General features: G+C 35.6%; 1 protein-coding gene across 2 annotated transcripts in view; it reads right to left on the reverse strand.

The window, feature by feature from the left end:
• Positions 1-23,685, reverse strand: part of VMP1 (vacuole membrane protein 1) — a 141,454-nt gene that overhangs the window by 106,040 nt on the left and 11,729 nt on the right. For both annotated transcript variants that reach the window (XM_044248547.1, XM_044248548.1), the window contains exons 2-5: positions 13,418-13,519; positions 10,969-11,104; positions 9,589-9,679; positions 8,272-8,382 (exon numbers count right to left, since the gene is read on the reverse strand). In XM_044248547.1, the coding sequence (XP_044104482.1) occupies positions 8,272-8,382; positions 9,589-9,679; positions 10,969-11,104; positions 13,418-13,493 (414 nt within the window). In that variant the 5' untranslated portion in view covers positions 13,494-13,519. The remainder of the gene's footprint in view (positions 1-8,271; positions 8,383-9,588; positions 9,680-10,968; positions 11,105-13,417; positions 13,520-23,685) is intronic.

Raw genomic sequence — 23,685 nt, forward strand, 5'->3', positions numbered from 1 at the left:
GGCTCAAACTCACAACCCTGAGATTAATAGTCATATGCTCTACCAACTGAGCCAACTAGATGCCCCAAGACAATCTTTCCATTTTATTTATTTATTTATTTTATTATTATTATTTTTTAAGATTGATTTTATTTATTTGACAGAGATCACAAGTAGGCAGAGAGGCAGGCAGAAAGAGAGAAGAGAAAGCAGGCTCCCTGCTGAGCAGATGGCCTAATGCGGGGCTTGATCCCAGTACCCGAAGGCAGAGGCTTTAACCCACTGAGCCACCCAGGCGCCCTGACAATCTTTCCATTTTAAAGGCAGATATACAGGTAACTAATATTATAGGAAATATAGTAACAGTTTGAGATCACCATTTAGTTGTAAAATGAGTTATAATTAGCTAAATGAAACATTTAAAAGAGGTAACTTCCATACTGAGAAGAACCTAATTGGGAAATTTTGCCTATTTAAAATATAGGAAAGATTTCCCTATTCTGTTTTTAAGCCATGATTTCTAGTAAAGAGTACTATGATGAAGAATGAATTAAATCTTTTCTACTTGCTACGTTCATTTCTTTTTCACCTATTTTACTACAAATTATTATCAAAAGGACAGTTAAATTTCTGACCAGACTACTAACAATTGACCACTTGCTTCCTTGACTGAGGAGTTATATATGTATATAGAAAATGTGACAGTTTCATTAGCACAAAAACAGAAAACACGAGAATGTTAGTATCACATCCCTATGTGAGAATAAAGGCTCATAAATGAAAGAAGGTGTAATTAGGACTTTCTTTTTTTTTTTTAATATTTTATTTATTTATTTGACAGAGACCACAAGTAGTCAGAGAAGCAGGCAGAGAGAGAGAGGAAGGGAAGCAGGCTCCCCATTGAGCAGAGAGCCCAATGCGGGGCTCGATCCCAGGACACTGGGATCATGACCTGAGCCAAAGGCAGAGGCCTTAACCCACTGAGCCACCCAGGTGCCCCATAATTAGGACTTTCAAAACACAATCACGTTTCACAGATAAAAGGCAAGAGGAGTGTAGAAGGATGAACTCTTGATCATCTAGCACCAAGAAAGTGTTAAGTTTTAAAAATAAAAAATTTAGAATAGCTTCTTAAGGAGAAGGCTCCATAGCTCAGGGGTTAGAGCACTGGTCTTATAGAATAGCTTCTTAAATAACACAGGTAAAATTTTTAGACCTTTACTTGATTCCGCTTTTGCTTCTGGTTTCCTTGCTATTTTGATCTATTTACAAGCGGATAGTCTATACTTATTGAATAATTTTTTCCTCTACATCTGATACCCTATTGGTTATTGACTACCTTCCTCTTGGCAGGACTACATAAAATAATTCATATAAAGTGCTAAGCACACAGCCTGGAGCATAGTAAACATTTAGTAATTATTAGTCTATCATTCAGGATAAGCTATAACAACAAACAACCCAAAAATCTCAGGAGCTTAAGATAAAAAAGTTTATTTCTCCCTTCCTATACATACCCATCACAGAATGGTAAAGGGAATCTGTTCATTACAGAGTCTCAGGCTCCATCTTCAACAATGGATAGGTGAAAGAGTATGACAAACCTTGCAGTTTCTGCCACAAACCAACAGCTATCACTTATGCCCAAATTTCATTGGTCAAAGCAAATCTGTGGCTGGAGTTAAATATGATGCCGGGAATGCAAAATCTCCCCAAAGGTATTTATACCATAAAAATAAATATTAAGTGGCGCCTGGGTGGCTTAGTGGGTTAAGCCACTGCCTTTGGCTCAGGTCATGATCTCAGGGTCCTGGGATCGAGTCCCACATCTGGCTCTCTACTCAGCAGGGAGCCTGCTTCCTCCTCTCTCTCTGCCTACTTGTGATATCTCTCTGCCAAATAAATAAAATAAAATCTTAAATAAATAAATAAATAAATATTAAATAAGGATCAAAAAAGAATAGAATCGACTTTAGTTAGTATTACTAGGACATGTACAATGATAATGTTTGCTACTGTATTAACAGTGTAGTAACAGTGGTGTTAACTTCTTGCAACCTGACTTCCATCCCAACCAGGCAATTGATAAACATTTTTTTTTTTTTAAAGATTTTATTTCTTTTATTTGACAGAGAGAGAGAGATCACAAGTAGGCAGAGAGGCAGGCAGAGACAGAGGGGGAAGCAGGCTCCCTGCCGAGCAGAGGGCCCGATGCGGGGGCCCGATCCCAGGACACTGAGATCACGACCCGAGCCAACCAGGCAATTGATAAATAAAGAACAGTGATATCTTATATTTTCCTTTTGCTCAACTTCCCTGAAAATTATTTTTTTTGTAGTTGCTCATTTTTCTTCATATGCCCTATTACACTTCAGGAATCCTGGAAAGAAAGAAATGAAAAGGTCTAAAAACTAAAATAATCTGATCAAATGGAAATGTCACATACTGAGTTTACTTCTTTTTAACAAAGACTTTACATACTGAATTTGTTTGCTATATTGCTCTTTAATCCATTTCTGATCACTACTGTCTAAAAAGTGTTCATTTATTTATTCATTTTTCTTTGTTTATTAAAGAGAGAGAGAGAGCATGTGAGCACAAGAACGTGCATAAGCAGGGGAGTGGCAGAGGGAGACTGAGAAGCAAGCTTCCCAAAGAGCAGGGAGCCTGATGTGGGGCTCAATCCCAGGACTCTGGAATCATAACCTGAGCCGAAGGCAGACGTTTAACCCTCTGAGCCACCCAGGCGCCCCTAAAAAAGTATTAAAACACTGATGCCTGACAAAACTTTGAGCAAACTAGGAAGAGAAGTGAGCTTTATCAACTCAATAATGTACATCTGCAAAAACCCTACAGCTAACATGATACTTAATGGTGAGAAAGTAGAGGCTTTCCTACTAAGATTGGGAACAAGGCTTTATGTTCCCCCACCATTTCTATTCACTACCACACTGGAAGACCTAAGTAATAAAGTAAGAAAAGAAAATGAAAAGGTATACAGATTAAGATGAAAGAAATAAAACTACTTATTTGCAGATGAGATGATTATCAATGTAGAAAATCCTAAAGAATAAACAAAAAAGTTCTGAAACATTGTTATAACAAAGTTACAGTATACAAAGTTAATATACAAGTCAACTGCTTACTTACATACCAATAATTAACATACACAACCCATGAATTATGCCCCTAGGTAATTACCCAAATGAGTTGAAAACTCATATACACACAAAAACTTAGTGCATAATATGATTCATAATTGCTATAATATGGAAATAACTGTGATATCCTTCAATAAGTGAATGAATAAACAAACTCTGGGGTGCATCCAGAAAATGGAATATTATTCAGCATTAAAAAAGAAATGAGGTAGCAAGCCATAAAAAAGGACATAGAGGAATTTCTTTCTTTCCTTCTTTCTTCTTTTTAAAGATTTTTTTATTTATTTGAGAGAGAGAGAGAGAGTGCAGTGGGGAGGGAGAGAGGAAGAAGCAGGCTTCCCGCTGAGCAGGGAGGAATTATAAATTCATACTGGTAAGTGAAAGAAGCCAGGCAGAAAAAGACAGATGTATAAATCCAACTATATGACATTTTGAAAAAGCCAAAACTTACAAAGACAATTAAAGGATCAGTCGTTACTAAGGGTTTGTGGGCAGAAGAGAGGTGGAAGGTAGGAATAAATAGGTGGAACACAGGCAATTTTTAGGGCAGTGAAACTACTCCATATAATACTATAATGGAGGATAGATCACATTATGTATTTGTCAAACCCATAGAACTGTAAAACAAAAAATGAATTCCAATGTAAGCAATTGGCTTTAGTTAATAATATATCAATACTGGCTCAACTGTAACAAATGTATTATACCAAAGTAAAATATTATTAATAGTGAAATCATCATCAGGTTGTATATCTAAAACTAATATATATTCATGTCAATCATACCTCATTTAAAAAAACAAAATAGGGGTGCCTGGATGGCTCAGTGGGTTAAAACCTCTGCCTTCGGCTCAGATCATGATCCCAAGGTCAAGCCCCAAGTCAGACTCTCTGCTCAGCAGGGAGCCTGCTTCCCCCAACCTTCCTGCCTGCATCTCTGCCAATTTGTGATCTCTGTCTGTCAAATAAATAAATAAAATCTTTAATTAAAAAAAAAAAAACAAAAAACATAGGGGAAGCTGTGTGTGGGTGTAGAACGATACATGGAAACTTTATCCTTTCTGCAGGCCTAAAACTGTTCCAAAAATAAAGAATGCAAGCAAAGCAAGCCAGCCAGCCAGCCAGAAGTAAGGAAAGGAAGGAAGGGAAGGCAGGAAGGAGGGAAAGGTGGGTGGACGGGGAGAAAGGAAGGCAGGCAGGTTGAGGGAGGGGAGGGAGGTTGGGTTCATGTGTTGCTCTGTTGGTTAAGCAACTGACTCTTGGTTTTGGCTCAGGTCATGATTCCAGTCAGGGTCCTGAGATTGAGCCCTGGGTATGGAGCCTCCTTAAGATTCTCTCTCTCTCTCGGGACGCCTGGGTGGCTCAGTTGGTTGGACGACTGCCTTCGGCTCAGGGCGTGATCCTGGAGTCCCGGGATCGAGTCCCACATCGGGCTCCCAGCTCCATGGGGAGTCTGCTTCGCTCTCTGACCTTCTCCTCGCTCATGCTCTTTCTCACTGTCTCTCTCTCTCAAATAAATAAATAAAATCTTAAAAAAAAAAAAAAAAAAGATTCTCTCTCTCTCTCTCTCTCCCTCTCCTTCTGCCTTGCTTGTGGGCATGCTCTCATTCTCTTGCTCTAAAAAGGTGGGGAAGGAAGGAAGAAAGGAACAATGAACAAAGGGAGGAAGGAAGGGAGGAAGGTAAGTAGGTAGGTGAATTCTCAGTCCTTTGCAAATTCCCCTTCTTTTCTGTCCAATCACTGGCACCAGCAACCCAGTGGATCAGGTGAAGATCTCATCTACATTGCAATATAATTACTCATTTTAGATACTTATAATTTCTCTTTTTAGATACTTATAATACATACTGAACACACAAGTGAACACAAAACTATTCAGTTAATAATATCAACATCTACTCAAGTAAAAAAACCAACAGTTATCTCTGGCTCCTTCCCACGTAACCAAATCACAACATCTTTGTACTAATCCCATTTCTCTAAGATTTGTCCTATTCCATCTCAATGCTACTAACCACTCTTCTGAAATATTAAAAATTTATGCCAACTTTTGGTGTCATTCTGCTTGCCTTTTCTCTCTGCAAGTTCTTTTTTGTAATCTCCCCTCCTCTACATCCTGCTACCTCCACAAAAGCCTCATCTCTCAGAAGGATTATCATAATTGCCCATCTTCTTTCTCTCCCACTTGCAATCTATCTCCCACACTACAGCCAGTATCATGTATGGGATCTGGTTATTTTACTTGTATTTAATTTTAGCACATTTAAATAATTCTAAGGGTGCCTGGGTGGCTCAGTTGGTTAATTGTTTGCCTTCAGCTCCAGTCACGATCCCAGGGTCCTGGAATAGAGCCCTGCCTGGAGAATCTTTGTTCAGTGGGGAGCCTGCTTCTCCCTCTCCTCCCTGCTTGTGCTCTCTGTCACTATCTCTGTCTCTCTCAAATAAATAAATAAAATCTTTAAAAGTTTTTAAAAAATAAAAAAATTAGGGGCGCCTGGGTGGCTCAGTGGGTTAAGCCGCTGCCTTGGGCTCAGGTCATGATCTCAGAGTCCTGGGATCGAGTCCCTCATCGGGCTCTCTGCTCAGCAGGAAGCCTGCTTCCTCCTCTCTCTGTGCCTGCCTCTCATCTCTCTCTGTCAAGTAAATAAATAAAAAAATCTAAAAAAAATAAAATAAAAAATAAAAAAATATATTTTATAATATAATAAAATAATATAAGTATCATGAATTTTATAGATATTATATATAATATTATTAGTTAATGTTATATTAATAATTTTATAAATATATAAAAATTAAAATAATAAAAATAAAATAAAATAATACAATAAAAATTTTACTTAATGCTAAAACGTGACCTGATCCACTATGGACCCCAGTTTATTATTAGCAGTGATAATGGCACAAAACCATTTTTATCTGTTTAAAAGAGAGAGAGTGCAAGGGGGAGGGGGCAGAGGGAGAGGGACAGAGAAATTTTAGCAGGCTCCATGACCAGAGTGGAGCCAGAGATGGGGCTCAATCTCATGACCCTGAGATCATGACCTGAGTTGAAAGCAAGAGTTGGGCACTTAACTGGCTGCACTATCCAGGTGCCTTGCCACAAAACTTTTATATGGCTCTTAAGTACAATGTAATACAATTTCAGATGTTCCTTAACTAATTCTTCATAGTTGCTAAACTAGTGCAACATATACAGTACTGATTTTAATGAGAGTATAATACCTTCCTTCAAATAACTCTTGAAGAATTCCTTCTACACGTGTGAAAAGCTTAACCAAACCCCATTAAATCTGCCCTCTGATCTTCCAGCAGGACTACTTAATTTAAGAAAGCAAAGACTTGACTTTTCACTCAAATGAATTTTATAATAAATGATTATTTGTATCTTTCTAAATTCTTTACTGGATACATGGATCAATGAACACATTTTATAAATGTCATTTTATAAAGGTTTCTCACGGATACGAAAAGAAACAGGAAACATAAAACTTTCTTGTTTCAAATTTCTTTAACTTATTGTGGAATTTCTAAGTTTCATTAGAATCCCTCTTAATATTTGGCAGAATCTGCTACCTGGGTTGCTTTTTAGATAGTTCTAAATTAATCAAATGCTACAAATCAATTCCTTAATCTTGTTTTTCCAAGGAATCTCAGAGAAAAGGTCTAGAAAAGAACAGAAGGTAACCTATAACGGTAATTCTTTTCCCTTCTCCCTCAACCTCTTATAGAGCATTATACTTCTAAAACTGTAATTATTAAAGACACACTATTGTGGATTAGTTCTGAGATTTATGTCCCTATGTGGAATAAAATCAGCAACGAATCATGAATAGAATTCTAAAATTTGAGATTTTAAAGTCTTTTAGACTTGAAGAAGTTATGAATTACACATTAATCCTCAAATTATTCTTCAGGCCATTAATTTAGCAGGCTTCTGAACAATCACTCCTTAACACTTATTTCCCTGCTTCAGAAATGAATTCATTGATGCATAAAGATTGGAAGTGTTTGCTGTGCTGAACTTTATTTTGGCAATCAGTACCACTGTGACAATTTTCACCTGTCTTTCCCCAATGAAGATCAAGCTATTTCAAGTATGAAGTTGCTTTCAATTCCTCAGGAACAGGAATACAGTGAAATAAGAGAGGCATCCAGGGCACAAAATTTAATGAAACACTCACTCATCAAGTCCATACTTACATGACCCTGGAAGCAAGCGCCAATAAATTCAGTGCCCTAGATGTCTTGCTAGTCATCCCTGGTCCTTATCCCTGCTATAATTTCCATGCATGTGGAAAACCTATCTTTTTTTTTTAAAGATTATTTATTTATTTATTTGACAGACAGAGACTACAAGTAGGCAGAGAGGCAGGTAAAGACAGAGAGAGGGGGAAACAGGCTCCTCGCTGAGCAGAGAGCCCAATGTGAGGCTTGATCCCAGGACCCTGGGATCACGACCCAAGCCAAAGGCAGAGACCCCAACCCACTGAGCCACCCAGGCATCCCGAAAACCTATCTTCTATCTCTCTAATTACTTAAAATAGTATTTTTTAGGAGGGGTACATTTTATATTTTGATTTAAAAGGATTTAAGAAAGCTTTTAATTCTACACACATAATACTTCATTAATCACATTCAGTGAGAATGCCAAAATGACTATCCAGGTGTGTATACATGATATTTGAGGACATGAGGGAAGACATCATTTCTCATTTGCTGATTAACAGAGAAAGTAAACTGTTCAAATTAATTCTAAGTCTTACATGGCTTGTAAGCCATATACATGGCTTACATGGATAATTTCATATATTTAAAGAACTTCAACTATTAAAACAACAATTGCATAAGCAAAAGAACCATTATTCCAAAATCCAGAAAGATAAAAAACATTTCCTGGCTGAATTAATTTAAGTAAACAATCTCATCTGCTCAAGGGTTTTTCCCTCTTCTCTTTTTAAATCCTCAATCAAAAAGGAAAAACAAAACAGAATTCTAAATCAAACTTACTGATCTGAGGATGAGAATGCTTTTAAGATGCAAAGGTAAGTAAATAAAAATCTTAGAATTTTAACTTCTGAAGTAAAAGCACCAATTAAATCTTCAATTTCAATCTTCCTTATAATTCTTACCAGATAAAGGAGGAAGGTGTGCAGCCCTGTTCCAAGCCCAACAGAAGACAAAATTCCTAAGCCTATCCAGTAGGCATACAAAAGAAATTGTTTCTCTATACGTTGCACATACTGAAAAACAAAAAGGATAGAGTGAAAAAAAAACAAACCACAACAGTTTTGTTAAACAAAAATGTGTTATTACCTACAATCAAAATAAAACAAACCAACTAAAGTAAGTTTCTAGTAGGAAGAAAGCATTAAGGGTAAAAACCCCTTCAAGAGACCTAATTCTTCTTACATAAAAAATTCATCTAATTGTAATAAAGCTTTTGGTTTAGGCCTTTAAAATCCTACTATTGCAAATGCCATTTACAGGAAAAATGCAAATTACTAATAAGATAACTATGAGAATTAAAAGTTTTAAAGATAAGTGAAAGTTACAAAGACTTTGTTTAAGAAAGCATTGTAATAAACAGCAGTGAGAGTGGGCAGTTATTTATATATTTGTGAATGGAACATATTCTTGTTTATCCAAGTAAAAAATGGAATAAAATTATTTTTGTATATTTAAGACCAAGATGTTTTTTAAACAAGAGCAAGCTGAATGAAGTCCACTGAGCTATGGACTTGTTGGAGGAATTCGACACTACAGTCTAGATTCTCATACTGGCAAATACATTAAACTAACCAGTTCCTTACAAACTCTAAATGACGCACACAGATTTCTTCAAAATATTTGAAAGAAATACATTTAAAACTATAAAAACTTCTCTATGATTAGAGGTTAACTGCTTTAAAAAATAAAGTAATACCACTTTTAGAACCATTTCCTATTAGAATACATTGTTTTACTATTTTAACAAAAGTTATTAACACAATGTCCTATTTTCTTTCAGTTATATTGTACTTACGGACTACAGACAAATGAATGTCTCCCTTTTTATACATATAAAACCTAACCTTCAATCGAGGATGACTATATCTGGACAGATCACAGGAGGGTGTGATAGAAAATATGAAGACTTTGGTGCTGACTAAAGGATTCATGTTATTCTGACTAAACATCATCAGGAAAGTTACATTTGAATTCTTGAAAGTAAAAATGATCTATGCCAAATATAAAGGCTCAGCAGCCATCAACTGCCACAAGAATATTTTTAATATTTGGTCTTAAAAGAAAGAAGTAAGATATCAGTTATGAGATAAATTTAAAAAACAAAACCAAGTCTAAAAATGTGGAGGGTAGAAATTTTATCAAACCCACAACAGTTCCATTTTGAAACTGTTTGGGAGGTACAAGAGGTACAAGAACAGAAAAGCTGCTGAACCTCTTACCTGTTGATGTGCTCCTTCAACATAATACGTAGCTATAAGTACAGCAAGCAGCAGTAAAAAAGACACCACAATGCTTTGACGATGCCATAATCTTAAAAACAATTTAAAAACAAAAACAAATGAAATATCTCACAGGACTTATCACTCCCAAAACAAGTTCTTGTTGAAGCACTTAGGTTATTTAGCATAGCTATAGAATCAATTTTTTGGGGGCTGAACTCTTCTGTCCTTAAACACGATGGTCTCTTGGGATACAAAAGGAGGTCAAGAGAAGATAAATGGGTACAAAACAACCAATTTCTTAATCATAAACCCTACTGTAGCCTTTCCTTCACCCAAAAAAGTCTGATCTTGTTTACATCCCAACCTCTCACCGCTAGAGGCATCATAATGTAATGAGAAAAGCACTGGCCTTCAAGTTAGAGGACCTGGGTCAAAGTCCCTAAGTATTGCACTTTGAGAGAGACACTTAACCAATCTGATTCTATTTCTTGTTTTTAAAATTATAATACAGTTGACCACAACACGGGTCAGAATTGCACAGGAATATATGTGGATTTTTTTTTTTATAGTATAGTACTATAAATATATTTTCTCTTCTTTATGATTTTCTTAATAACATTTTCTTCTTTGTAGCTTATTATAAGAATACAGTATATAATACATACACAAAGCTTCTGGTCAAAAGTAGCTATTAGTAGTTATGTTTTTGAGGAGTCAAAACTTGTATTTTCAACTATGTGGGGGTTGGCACCCCCAATGCCCATGTTGTTCAAGGGCCAACTGTAATCAGGTATTTGTTTTACTAGTTTCAGAGTTGCTTTAAGGATCAAATGAACTGAAAAATGTTACAAAATGTTTTATAAACTCTAAGTACAATAAAAACGTAGGACATTATTAAAGATAATAACTTAGAAAGGCAAGCCCAAAATGATAAGGCATGCAAAAGTTCAAGTTGGTCTTTATGATATCTGAAACAGGGCTCATAAGTACTAATCTTAAAGATACAACACATTTCCTTGGCAGAGTCCTTCTTCATTGGCTCAAATTATCAGTAAAAGTGCCACGTATCCTGAACCCTGGCCTACTAAATAATCAGTGTATCTATTGCACACAGGCCCAACTTCTCTCTCATTTCCTATGTTCTCCTTTGCATAAAAGATTCAACATAAGACAGGGGTCAACTGTAATAATCCAGTGAGCAAATAAAACATGTTCCCCTAATCTATTTTTCTTCAAACTATAGAAAGGAAAATAAGTATGTTCCTAAAACATTCTAAATTTAATTCCTAAGAGCAGTTGGTAGAGAGTAGGAGAATGTTAAAGATTTCTAAAATTAGTAAATAAGGTTTACATAAAAAGTAATAAAAGACTCTTTACTTTGAGGTCCATTCCTTCAAGATTACTAGGATTTCCAGAGAAAAATACTGCAAGGTAATGAGTGGCTGTCTCCATAGGACAATATTCTGCCTTTCTTCCCGATCCCTCCTCTTCTTTTCATTCATTGAAGAGGGGTCTGAAAAACAGCGCAGAAATCTAAACAGAATGTTCACTTTTTCCAATCACTTTCAAAATTTATCTACTTTCCATACCACATTTGAAAGACTGCATATTAACCTCAAAAAACAAGCAATGTGTTCACACGACAAGTCCTAGACAGACTAAGTGCTTCTACTCTACTCTGGGAACTATTTTTGCAATCATTTCATTCTCAAGACACAAGTTTCCTTTCTTCTATGCTATTGGGATACTAAGTTAGCCCATCTTCTATGAAGGGCAATTAGTATCATATTACAGAACAAAGTGGTTTAGAGTTCAAAATAGGAAAGCAAACTACTTGGTTCCAAACCCTGGCTACAAGTCATGTGACCCTGCACAAGTTAGTTAACCTTTCTATGTCTCAGTTTTCCCCTTTCTAAAATGAAGATGAAAACAGTACTTACTTTTTTAGGGTCACTGCAAAGATTAAATGAGCTAATGTATGTAAAGCTTTCAGAAGAGTCTAACAATAAGTGTGTAAGTGTACAATTAAGGTCATTATCAAAATTACAAACGCATATACCCTATAACCCAGTAATTGCGTTTCTAAGAATGATTAGGTTTGAGGTGAAATGTCTCTTGGACAAGCTTATTAAATGCAATGTTACTTGTCTAAGCAAAAGATTACGAACAACTTAAATGTTAACAGCAGAAGTCAGAGAAGTGAATAAAGTATGGTATACTCATACAATGGGATATTAAGCAGCCATAATGAAGAAGTTCTTCATGTGCAATTATAGCACAATCTCTAGGAAATATTAAGCCAAAAAAAAAAAAAAAAAGCCCACAGTACAGGAGAGTAAATGTGTCATACTAACATTAATTTGAAATTCCAAGGGGTGGGCAGCAGGGGAAGAATATATAAAAGTACATGCTTTTTGAAAGAAAGGACAGAAAAAAATAACATGCAAAAGCTCCTAATATGAAAGAGACTATATGATATATGCATGCCTATCTCTGAATCCTGAAACTCTTGGTGAAATGATATAAAATTTATCAATGATCAGAGTAACCGAAAGTCAGATAAGTGCTGCAAATTGTCTTCTGCAAAGCAATGTAGTGATCAAGATAAAGAGAAACTACTATTTCAGTGAGCCTGTACTTCTTCCAATATAAGAGAATTTTTATGATATATTAGCACCATGCCAAAGTATTATCTGCAATATGTTTCAGATGCCAAACAATTCAGAAGTCAAAAAGAAAACCATTACAATTAGGAGAAGTGAAAAATCTTTCATTGCCCTTTAAACACATTATGGAAAGTTCCTACTTGAACCATCTATGTAAATAAAAGCGATAATTTTCAGGGCTTTTTTTTTTTTCTTTTGGTAAATGTATGAATAAGAGTCAAATACACTGAAATTTACCACAAACTCCAAATTTGGTGAAAATATAAATTTGTCACAAATGAAAAATTTAAAATAAACCCACAATAATCACATTCTGACTTTTTTGATATTTGTGTATTTAGGATTAGTGTAATAAGTAACTTTATAATTTGCTTCTAAAGTTACAAAATGGTATGATAAAACTGAGCACCAAACAATACCAAATAAATACTTAACATGCCGTAAGATTAACAAATAATAATCTTGTACCTAGAACACTCCTAATGTGACTCTGACTAGGCTGCTTCTGCTAACACTATCAAAATTCACCATATAGGCACTGGCCCATAATTTCATTTACTATGAGGAGTAAACAAAAGATAATTATAGTAGTCTCCCCTTATCTGTAGGAGACATGTTGCAAGATCCCCAGTGGATGCCTGAAGCCACAGACAGTACTGAACCCTATATATATTTTCTCCTGTATCTATATAGCTGTGATAGTTTAATTTATAAATTAGGTAGCAAGATTTACAGTGGTAATAATAAAACAATTATAAAAATATACTATAAGTTATATGAATGTTAACGCTCTCTCTCAAAGTGTCTAACTGTACTGTCCTTGAGATTATGTGATAGGATAAAATGTCTATGTGATGAGACGAAGTGAAGTGAATGATGTAGGCATTGTAACCTGGCATTGGGTTATTACTGACCTTCTAATAATAGATCATTCTGTTTCTGGACTGCAGTTGGCCACAGGTAACTGAAACCGTGGAAAAAGAAAATGCAGACAAGGGGCAGGGGGGACTTCTGTAATCTTATATAAGACATACAAGAATCTTATTTTCTTATTATATTAACAAAAGACAGTAAGTATTAGATATATTTCAATTTTACTTCAATGGAAAGGATATAATTTAAACCTGCAGATCTTCTCCCTCCAAACCACCATAATTTACCTGTGAAGCTTCCATTATATTGTTCCTTGTTCATTGCTACACGTCTCTGGTCACAATTTTTTCCATTCTCTGCCATTTCATAGATCAATAACTCTTGAGGAGCTAATAAAGCAAATAAAATCCAATGATATGTTATATACTTCTACTTTGAATTTATGACTGAATAAAACTGAGAAACAACATGATAGTAATATTCTGTATGTTATCTGAATAATGTGTTTATATTTTGATATAAAATATATATTTATATTTTGATTTTCTTTTATAACCAAGATTTGAATAATTTGTATAGAAACTCTAATACAAATAGTAAAAATATAAAAGCCATGTAGTTGTACGTCTTTTTCAGTCATTCTAGTGATCTTCCAGATTAAAATTTAGAGGCAATTTGTCCACTGCAGAAGGAGATAAAATACTAGCACCTTCAAATATTGATAAGCTATACTATCTGAAGTTTGGGGGGGCGGGGCAGAGGGAAAGAGAGAATTTTTTTTTTTAAGTTTTTAAATTTATTTGTCAGAGAGAGCGCGCGCACAAGCAGGGAAGCAGCAAGCAGAGGGAGAAGCAGGTTCCCTGCTGAGCAAGAAGCCCAATGTGGGACTCAATCCCAGGACCCTGGGATTGGGAGTGGGCCGAAGGCAGATGCTTGACCCACTGAGCCACCCAGGTGTCCCAAGAATCTTTTTTCTTTTTAAGATTTTATTTATTTAAGACAGAGAGACAGAGAGAGAGCACCCACAGGCGCACAAGGAGGGGAGGGGCAGAGGGAGAGGGAGAGTGAGAACAGGCTCCCAGCTGAATGCAGAGCCTGACACAGAGCTTAATCCCAGGACCCAGAGAGCATGACCTGAGCCTAAGTCAGATGCTTAACCGACTGAGCCAGCAGGTGCCCCAAGAGAACCTTAAGCAGGCTCCATGCCCAGCACAGAGCCCAATATGAAGCTTGATTTCACAACCCTGAGATCATGACCTGAGCCAAAATCAAGAGTTATATGCTTAATTGACTGAGCCACCCAGATGCTCCTGAAGTCTTTCTTTCTTTCTTTTTTTTTTTTTTAAAGATTTTATTTATTTGACAGACAGAGATCACAAGTAGGCAGAGATGCAGGCAGAGAGAGCGAGGAGGAAGCAGGTCCCCTGCTGAGCAGAGAGCCCGATGCAGGACTCGATCCCAGGACCCTGAGATCATGACCTGAGCCAAAGGAAGAGGCTTTAACCCACTGAGCCACCCAGGCGCCCCCTGAAGTCTTTCTGATTCATAATTTAATATTATACACACTACTCAAATTTTACCCATCTTTCATAGTTTTTTAAAGCATTATTAGAAAAAAATGGATTACATTACCAAACATGTCAAAAATGTTGATACACATTGAAGACAAATTACGAAAAAATTCTACTGAAAAAAAAAAAAACTGGCCTAAAAGAATAAAAATTTTAAGTGTTTAAGATATGTTAAATGCACTCTTTATATCATGCTTCAGATTACATGTAGAAGTATAAATTTTTACTTTAAATCCCTGTATTACAGGGGTGCCTGGGTGGCTCAGTGGGTTAAGCCTCTGCCTTTGGCTCAGGTCATGATCTCGGGGTCCTGGGATCGAGTCCCGCGTCGGGTTCTCTGCTCAGCAGGGAGCCTGCTTCCCTCTCTGCCTGCCTCTCTGCCTCCTTGTGATCTCTGCCTATCAAATAAATAAATAAATAAAATCTTTAAAAAAAAAAAAAAAAGGGCAGCAACAGCACAGTATTTTGAGCAAGCCCGCAAAGCAGTCTTTAATATACTCTGAATGTGCCAGGAATCCTGCTAGACCAGGATTACAGTATGATATGGTCATGGGTTTAATCTTCCTACAGTTTGTTAGTTGGAACTATTTTATTCTTTGACTAAAATTCTAACTATAATTACCACTTGCAAAATATATGCTTTGTAAAGGAAAATAAGTGAAAGACTATATATATAAAGACTGAGCATAGAGTATACATTCATCACTTCAACAGAAGGTGTCTTCTTTAGACACAATCCATTTGTGGACACCTCTGTTTTCCTGCCATTATTTCTCAATAAGCAAATAAACACATCAGGAAATAAAGTATAGGTTTCCACTAGCACAGATGGATAGCCTGGAGTAGATGGTTATAAGGTTGAAAGTTTGAAAATCTTGATTCGCATCCCAAATTTGTCACTAACTAGTGGTGTGATCTTAAGCAAACCACATTTTTTCCCTAGATCTTTTCTTTTGTTTGCTTGTTGTTGTTATTATTGTTTAGATTTTATTTTTAAGTAATCTCTACACCCAACATGGGGCTCAAAGTCACAACCCCAAGCTCAAGAGTCACATGCTCTACCAACTGAGCCAGGCAGGCACCCCTATATCTTGATTTTCTGATCTACAAAATGAAAACAAATTCTCAATGTCGCAGGATTGGTAAGGATGAAAGAGCGTGTGTGTGTTTTTGGCACGCATGTATATAACCACATCAAAAGGGTAGGAGGTATATGAAGCAGTAAGTGCCTATACTAGAGAAACTACTTCATTGGTACATGCCTCATTGCTACCATTTCAGTGATGGCAGTGTCTTTCATTCAGTGCTTATTTAAAAAATTCTGGAATCTGCACCAGGCTCTGAGGACATAAATATGAATAACACAAGGTCTTTTTCCTCCAAAGGGTTCCTTCTGCTAGGGAAGCCAGATGAGCACAGGATTTCACTTAAAATGAAATAGATACACAGCATCTAACTTAGTGGAAAGAAAACAGATTTTGGAGTCTAACAGATGGATTCAAACTCAAACTCTGTATGAATCTACTCCATGAGCTTGGACAAATTTCTCAATCTCTCTAAACAAGAATTTCTTTAACCTGTAAAATAGAGATAACATGACACATATCAAAGGGTTGTTATGAGAATCAAACAAGGTAATGTATATAAAATACTAATACACTGTCTCACTTTTCATATGAATTCAAGATATGTACTAGTTGTAATGATGAGGAATAAAGTACAGGAGCAAATATGGGAGCTCAGAGTTCAGTATATTCAGAAGAGTTCATTAAAGCTGGAAATTTTGATTCTGCAAACTTAAGTCATACTTATGCAAAAATGTTTTCAAAAGATATAGTCCAAGCAATTACAAAAAAGATAAAATGAAGTTATTTTGTGAAAATACTCTAAAACCAGAGCATTACAATTGGTTCACAAAATGTAAATGTATTCCACAAATCACGCTTTCTGAATAAAATTAACTGAGGATACTGACGTGGACCAAAAAATAAAGGAGTGTAGGATTTTCTATCTTCTATTATTTAACTAGAAGCCATACTTAAGTTCTGTAAAAACTTAAAACTTGTACATTCATATTAAGACAAATTCTGTACCCAATTTTTTTTCAGAGATGAACAGCCATTCACTTACATTCCAATAAATAAAATGTAATTAATTTGTGGCAAAAAGATAAACAAGTCACAAAGGGGTATGTGTGCTATGAAAAAAAAATCCTAAAACTTGTCCCTCTGCAAAACAGAATTAACTGACCTTATTTCCCCAGGTTTACTCTTTCCCATAGCATTGCCTTTAAGAGTTAAAAACTTTTGGGTGCCTGGGTGGCTCAGCTGGTTTTCTGCCTTTGCCACAGGTCATGATCCCATGGTCCTAGGACGGAGTCCCGAATCAGGCTCCTTGCTCAGAAGCATCAGGCTCCTTGCTCAGAAGGAAACCCACTTCTCCTTTTCCCTCTGCCTATCCCTCTCTCTCAGCTTGTACTCTCTCTGTCTCTATCAAATAAATAAAAACTTAAAAAAAAAATCAAAACGTTTATCCAAAATAATGAGTCCGTTTGAGTCCTTATTTACGACAATGGTATTATGCAACTGTTTGAAGATGTTTTTAAAGATATTGCAACAGGAATTTTCATTTGAGCAAATAATGTATTCTTACACAACATCTTAAAAAAGAAAGCAGCTTACTGACATTTCCTACTCAAAAAACTCTCTGGAAAACAAAACAGTCTGGAATTTACTTTTGTAATAAATAGCCAAGGGAACGAAGTTATTTTCTTTTAATCAGTCTACTTATTACAAAATAAGTTCACAGTTTTAAAAACTTTTGAAAAACTTGTGCCATTCCCAAAAGAACTATAAATATAAAGCTAAACATGCAAAGAATCACCCGTGTTCTAAATAGTTAAGCTTATAGGGGTGCCTGGGTGGCTCAGTCATTAAATGTCTGCCTTCAGCTCGAGTCATGACCCCAGGGTCCTGGGATCAAGCCCCGCATTGGGCCCACTGCTCTGCAAGGAGCCTGCTTCTCCCTTTCCCAAGACCCCTGCTTTTCTTCCCTCTCTCGCTCTGTCAAGATTTTACTTAGATACAATCTTTAAATAAATAAGTAGTTAAGCTTACAAAAGCATGAAAACTTTTTTTGGACTTCAACCATTTTAAAAAATATTTTACACTATTTCTTGTCTTTTAAAACTCCCTTGAAAACATCCTCAATTCTTTTGTCTCCATCTTCCTCAATCTAAATATTTACACTTAGCAAAACTGCACTGGCCCTGGAACAACCTGCATCCTTATGGTCTGTGTGAACAGGTGAATGTAACTGGAGAAAAATCACCCAACTCTTCAGCTATTTTAAATTCATACTCTCTCTCCTCTCTGAAAGTAAATAAACGAAGTCTTTAAAAAATTTTTTTTGAAATTTGTGATGGCTGTCAGATTCCTATGCATTGGGATAAATCCAAAGTATTCCTAGTCTGTTTATAGGACTGAAATCTCCTCAAACAGGAATCTAGTACATATTTCTGACTTTCGATGGAGCTTATTTTGCAGTGAAAATTGTAATATCAATTTTAATAGCATGCAACTAAGTTAAGTTTTATTTTTAGGAATGAAACTGTTCAAATAAACTATAGGTGTATGGATAGGATTAGAAGACAAAAAAGGAAAGAAGCACTACTCAAATATCAAATATTAATTCTCATTGTGAAAATATATCTAGATACAAGGAATGCTTTATAAAAGTTGCAACTAGCAGAGTTTAAATATAGCTGAAGCATTTAAAATGAAAGGTTGATATTAAGATATGTGGGGCTTTTGTTTCTGGCAGAAGTGCTGAGAAAATACTGCCAAAATCAGCTCACAAAGGTTCTTTGTAAGTTGTACATACACTGCTAAGACTATAATACTCCATTCATTTTAAACATTAGTTACACTTGTAATGCAAAAACAATGTGAAACTAAATTACTTTGATTCCCTAAAGCAACACAGAATACATTTATGGATGACATGAAAATAGCAAATCCCAGAGTAATGTCAGTGGAGAATTTAACAAGAAAAGGAAAAGAGTGATGAAGCCACCAATTCTAATTTTCTTGGCCACTGTATTCCAAAATAAAATGAACACATTTCCTTGAAAAAAAAAATCATTTATTCAAATGACTCTACTTTCTCACAAAAATATTGTCAAGTTTCTCAATAATGCACACTGTTCTTCATACAAAGCATGCAAAGACAGCTAACTTGACTATTTCAGTAACCTTTCTTGCTTTTAGAAGTGTGTATAATTAGACTATTTAGTATATTCATTCAAAGAGTACTTCAAAATAGCTGTATTATTTCTCTAGAACTATTAAGAAACTGAAATTTATTACTGGAAACTTAATAATCTAAACAAACAGTAATAAATATATTTTGACCAGTGAGGCTTTCATATAGTTTGTGCAGAGGTAAAAAGCCAAAGGTAATTCAAACATCATGCACAATATCAGTGACTATTAGATCATCTGACTCTAGAAGCCAGAGATTATCACATGGTTGAGCAGCATAAAAGTATGTTCTCTGAAAAATTCATTATTTGAATAAGAATACATGAAAAAAGAAGTCCTTGAATCTTTTTGAACTTATTTTTTTAAAAAATTATTTATTTATTTTTGAGGGAGGGGAAGGTGGAGGTACAGAAAGAGAGGGAAAGAATCCTCAAGCAGCTTCTCCACTGAACACAGAGCCCCACATGAGGCTCAATGCAGGGCTTAATCCCAGGACCCTGCGATTGTGACCTGAGCCGAAATCAGGAGCTGGCCACTTAACCAACGGAGCCATCAGGCACCCCTCTTTTTGAACTTTCTAAAGTCTATGGGAATTAAACAAATTAAAACCCCAAGTTAGGATACAATTTAAAGGCATTTGAAATCTTTACATATACATATATATATCTCCCAATAATCAGTTAACAGGTTATGAATGTATATATTTCTGGCTTAAAATGTCCCTCAACTTAATTTAGTGAAGTGTAAAATAGATTGAACAGTCTCCTAACTGTTGAAAAGGCCATTGCTCCAGATCTAATTTTTAATTACAAAAAATTTTAAGTAAAAATCCTTATTTTAAAAAGATACAACCTGGAGGACATTTTAGGGACCCCCTTCTTTGAGAGTTTCATAGGTTTGAGGGGAATGTTTATCTCTCATGTACAATATATAAAAATGTAATTCTATGTTCCTTTGGGTAAAAGCATGATATTCTTTTAATTCAGAAAATATGTAACTTGTAAAATTAGTTTGAAAAATCCCATTTCTCATTTTCTCTCAATCTACTAAACGGTCACTCAGGTTTTCATAACCAACACAATCTTAGCAAATCGTTTTCACCAAAAAGATGGGGGACTAAGGTTCCAAAGTTGGGAGATTCAGCTAACTGTGAGACCTTGGGAATGTTACTCCACATTTCTGCATCTCTCTTTCCCCATCCAATTATCAGGCACATATAATAAATTACTGCCATAATTTTCTTTCTATTCTAATACTCTAAGAACTCTATTCAGCCCAAGGTTAGGGTTTGGGTTTATGTAACAATAACTACTCTGTATAGTGATTTATAGTTTACATACAGATTAGCTAAACTGATACTAACAATGCTTTGTAGGGAACAGTTATTTTAATTCTTGCCTTCTACAAATGAGAAATTCAAGGGCTGGATGGGCCCTAAATTGCAATTCAGCAGCATATAAATGGCAAAATGAGAGTCCAACCTCACGTTTCTACATCCAAATTTAATGCTTCTTCTACTACACGAAACAGTCCAGTGAGATCCTATCAATTCTCACCAAGGAATTCCGGAGTCACAGAAAAAACAAAATGGTAATAAAATAGTTCCAAAAGTTTAACATGTTCTAGTATTTACAAACATTTCGCATTAGTAGAATCAGGAGAACATTCATCTCTGTCAATTCTCACAAACAGACAAATAACGGACTGTCATTAAAATCAGATGACTTTACCCTTGGTTCTTTCAGTCATTTCTTTGTGGGTTTTTACTATTCATGTATGTCTGACAAAATTTTAAGTTCAGATTACTTAACAGACTCCCTGATTTTACTGCCTCTAAAAACCTGGGGAATATAAACTAGCCCATACAAGTCATTAGTAAGAGAATAAGCTAAATCACAGAATATTTGTAAATGACAAAGGCACACATTTCAGATTATTTAAATCAAAATGAAGGATTTTATCCATATAGTTCTAAGCTTTATGATCAATACAACAGATTTTTTAAATTATCCACAGTTTGGAAAAAATACTAGAACTTGCAGTATGTTATCCATCCACTGAAATGGTAGTAATGTTCCCACTACACCCATTAAGACTGATAAATGGAAGTAACTGTTGGTATTTTTTGGTCATTCAACATTAAAGAGACCAGAATGATCTACAGCACCTTCTACTTTGAATTGTCATTGTTTGCCCACTTTAAAGGGTATTTTGGGTTTCATTTTCTCTTAAATATTAAATAGCTTCCTGATAATAATCATTTAGGAACCTTCACTTTACCTTAAGAAAATTAGAACCTACTGAGTAGATAAAATATGATGTAATTATGTGTAACAATGAATTCTTAGCATCCACATGGCTTCAAGATAGAGTTTTTATAAAATAAACTAAAATACTGCACATGGAAAAATGTAAATGAAACTTTTCAGTAACATTTAGTATGTGATGTCAGGTACATGTACTAGGAAGTTTGATAGTAAAATGGACCTGGATTGGATATATTCTTTGAGAAATCCCAGTTTCACAAAGGAAAGAGGCAGTCTCCAAAGTCCTCTTCCATCCCTTCAAAAAAATAAGTAAACTACACAACAGACCCAGAGAGACTGAATGGTCTGAGTTAGGTGATTGCAAGGCATGTTGGGAAAGGAAGAAAACCTGAGAAGTAGGAAAGAGACAGATAGGGGCAACAGGCAATTCAGAAGTCTCAAGCTACCCTGAGAAAAGATTCTGAGAGCAACATCCCTTTAGGAAGACTGAACTTCGAGGTGGGAAGCTGTATTAGTGACTTACTCTTTGGGCAAAAACCCACGACGAAAAACAGAATGTCACCTCAAAATCTGCCACTTTGGCATACTGATTACTTTGAATTAAATGCACTTTAAAGAAATGGCACTCCGTTTCTTAAAACAGACACTTTGACTCTCCTTTTTCTTCCTGAAAGTAAGAAACAGAACTTCCGTGTAAAAGGTACCCTCCCTGTACCAGGAGGAAAGACATTTTTTCCACAGAGATGGAACTTGGGGCTGACAAATCTGTACAAACTTTGTAACATTAACCCTTATCTTCCTAGATATTTCTTCACAATTTACTACCTCTAGATCAAACTTCTTTGTCAATTCTTCACAAATTTATTGTTCTTGGTCTAAAAGGTATAAAAGCGTCCTGCTTTGATCACTTCTGGGGGTCTTCATTCTCTTGTGAAGGCTCCCATTTACATGTAAAAAGATAAGTAAAGTTTGTATGCTTTTCTCCTATTAATATGTCTTGTATCAGTTTAATTCCTACGTCTAGCAGGAGACCCAAAAAAGGTAGATAATATTTCCTCTGCTACACCACAAAGGCCACTGATGGTAGTCCCAAATCAGAGGTGCCTTTCTAACTCTCAACAGAAGTAGAAGTAAACCCTCTTTGTTAATTAGGTCTGCCGAACTCCAACACAATAAGATCAATCAATAAACTCACAAAAGTTCCAGGAAACAAGCCATTATCAGTATAGACGCCTCCAACTGACCCCACCAATCCCCTACCTCTTCAGGACAAGAACAACAGATATCAGAGATTCAAGTACAGATTAAGTATATTATAGAATAGCTATGTATATAATGCTTACAGAACAAAAGATGCAATTATAAAGATGAACACATGATAAAAACTAACACACCTTATGAAAGAAAGAAAAGCAAATGGAACTTTTAGAAATAGTAACTGTTGAAAATAAAAGCCAACAGATGGATTAAATGCAGATCAAACACAGATGAAGTGAACTGGATGAGCTTTCCAGGGAATTTATTAAGAACGCAGCAGAAATAAGATGGAAAATATAAGCAAATAAGAGACACAGAGGACGGAATGAGAAGGTCTATTATTTCTTTAATTGCAATCCCAGAAGAATATAAGGAATGGGATAAATGTAAATTCAAAAAGAAAAAGACCTGGAACACCTGGATGGCTCAGTGGGTTAAAGCCTCTGTCTTTGGTTCAGGTCATGATCCCAGAGTCCTGGGATAGAGCTATGCATTCAGGGAGCCTGCTTCCCACCCCACCTGCCTCTCTGCCTACTTGTGATCTCTCTCTGTCAAATAAATAAAATCTTAAAAAGAAAAAAAAAGGGATAAAGATCTAAAATTTCCAAAAATGAGTGCATCAATCTAGGAAGTAAAATATATCCCAAGTAGAACAAATAAAAATAAATCCCACCCAGAAAAACTGCAATCAAATTGCAGAACACTGAAGTAAAGAGGTCTTAATCTTGAAAGAAGTTGGAAAGAAAGGACAGAATGCTGGAAGAACATTGGGGTGCTGGGGTGGCTCAGATGGTTAAGTGTCTGCCTTCAGCTCAGGTCATAATGTCTTTGGGTCCTGGGATTGAGCCGCACCTCAGGCTTCCTGCTCACCAGGGAGTCTGCTTCTCCCTCTGCCAATCCGCGTGCATGTGCTCCCTATCGCTCTTCTTCTCTCAAATAAATAAATAAAATCTTTTTAAAAATAAAAATAAATAAGTAAAAATGGAAGAACAGTTAGAATGAAAGCAGAATTCTCAACAGCAACATGAAAGCCAAAAAACAATGGAAAATAGCAGTTTTCAGATAAAATAGTCTATAACTGTGTGTCCAATAAAATAAAGACATTGATAGTAACCAATAAGTAAGGGTATTTAACCAAGTATTGTCTAAAATAATAAGTGTCTTTCACAATAATTTTATTTTTTTAAAGATATTATTT

This window comes from Neovison vison, chromosome 5 (genome assembly GCF_020171115.1).
Source record: "Neovison vison isolate M4711 chromosome 5, ASM_NN_V1, whole genome shotgun sequence".
NCBI lineage: Eukaryota > Metazoa > Chordata > Mammalia > Carnivora > Mustelidae > Neogale > Neogale vison.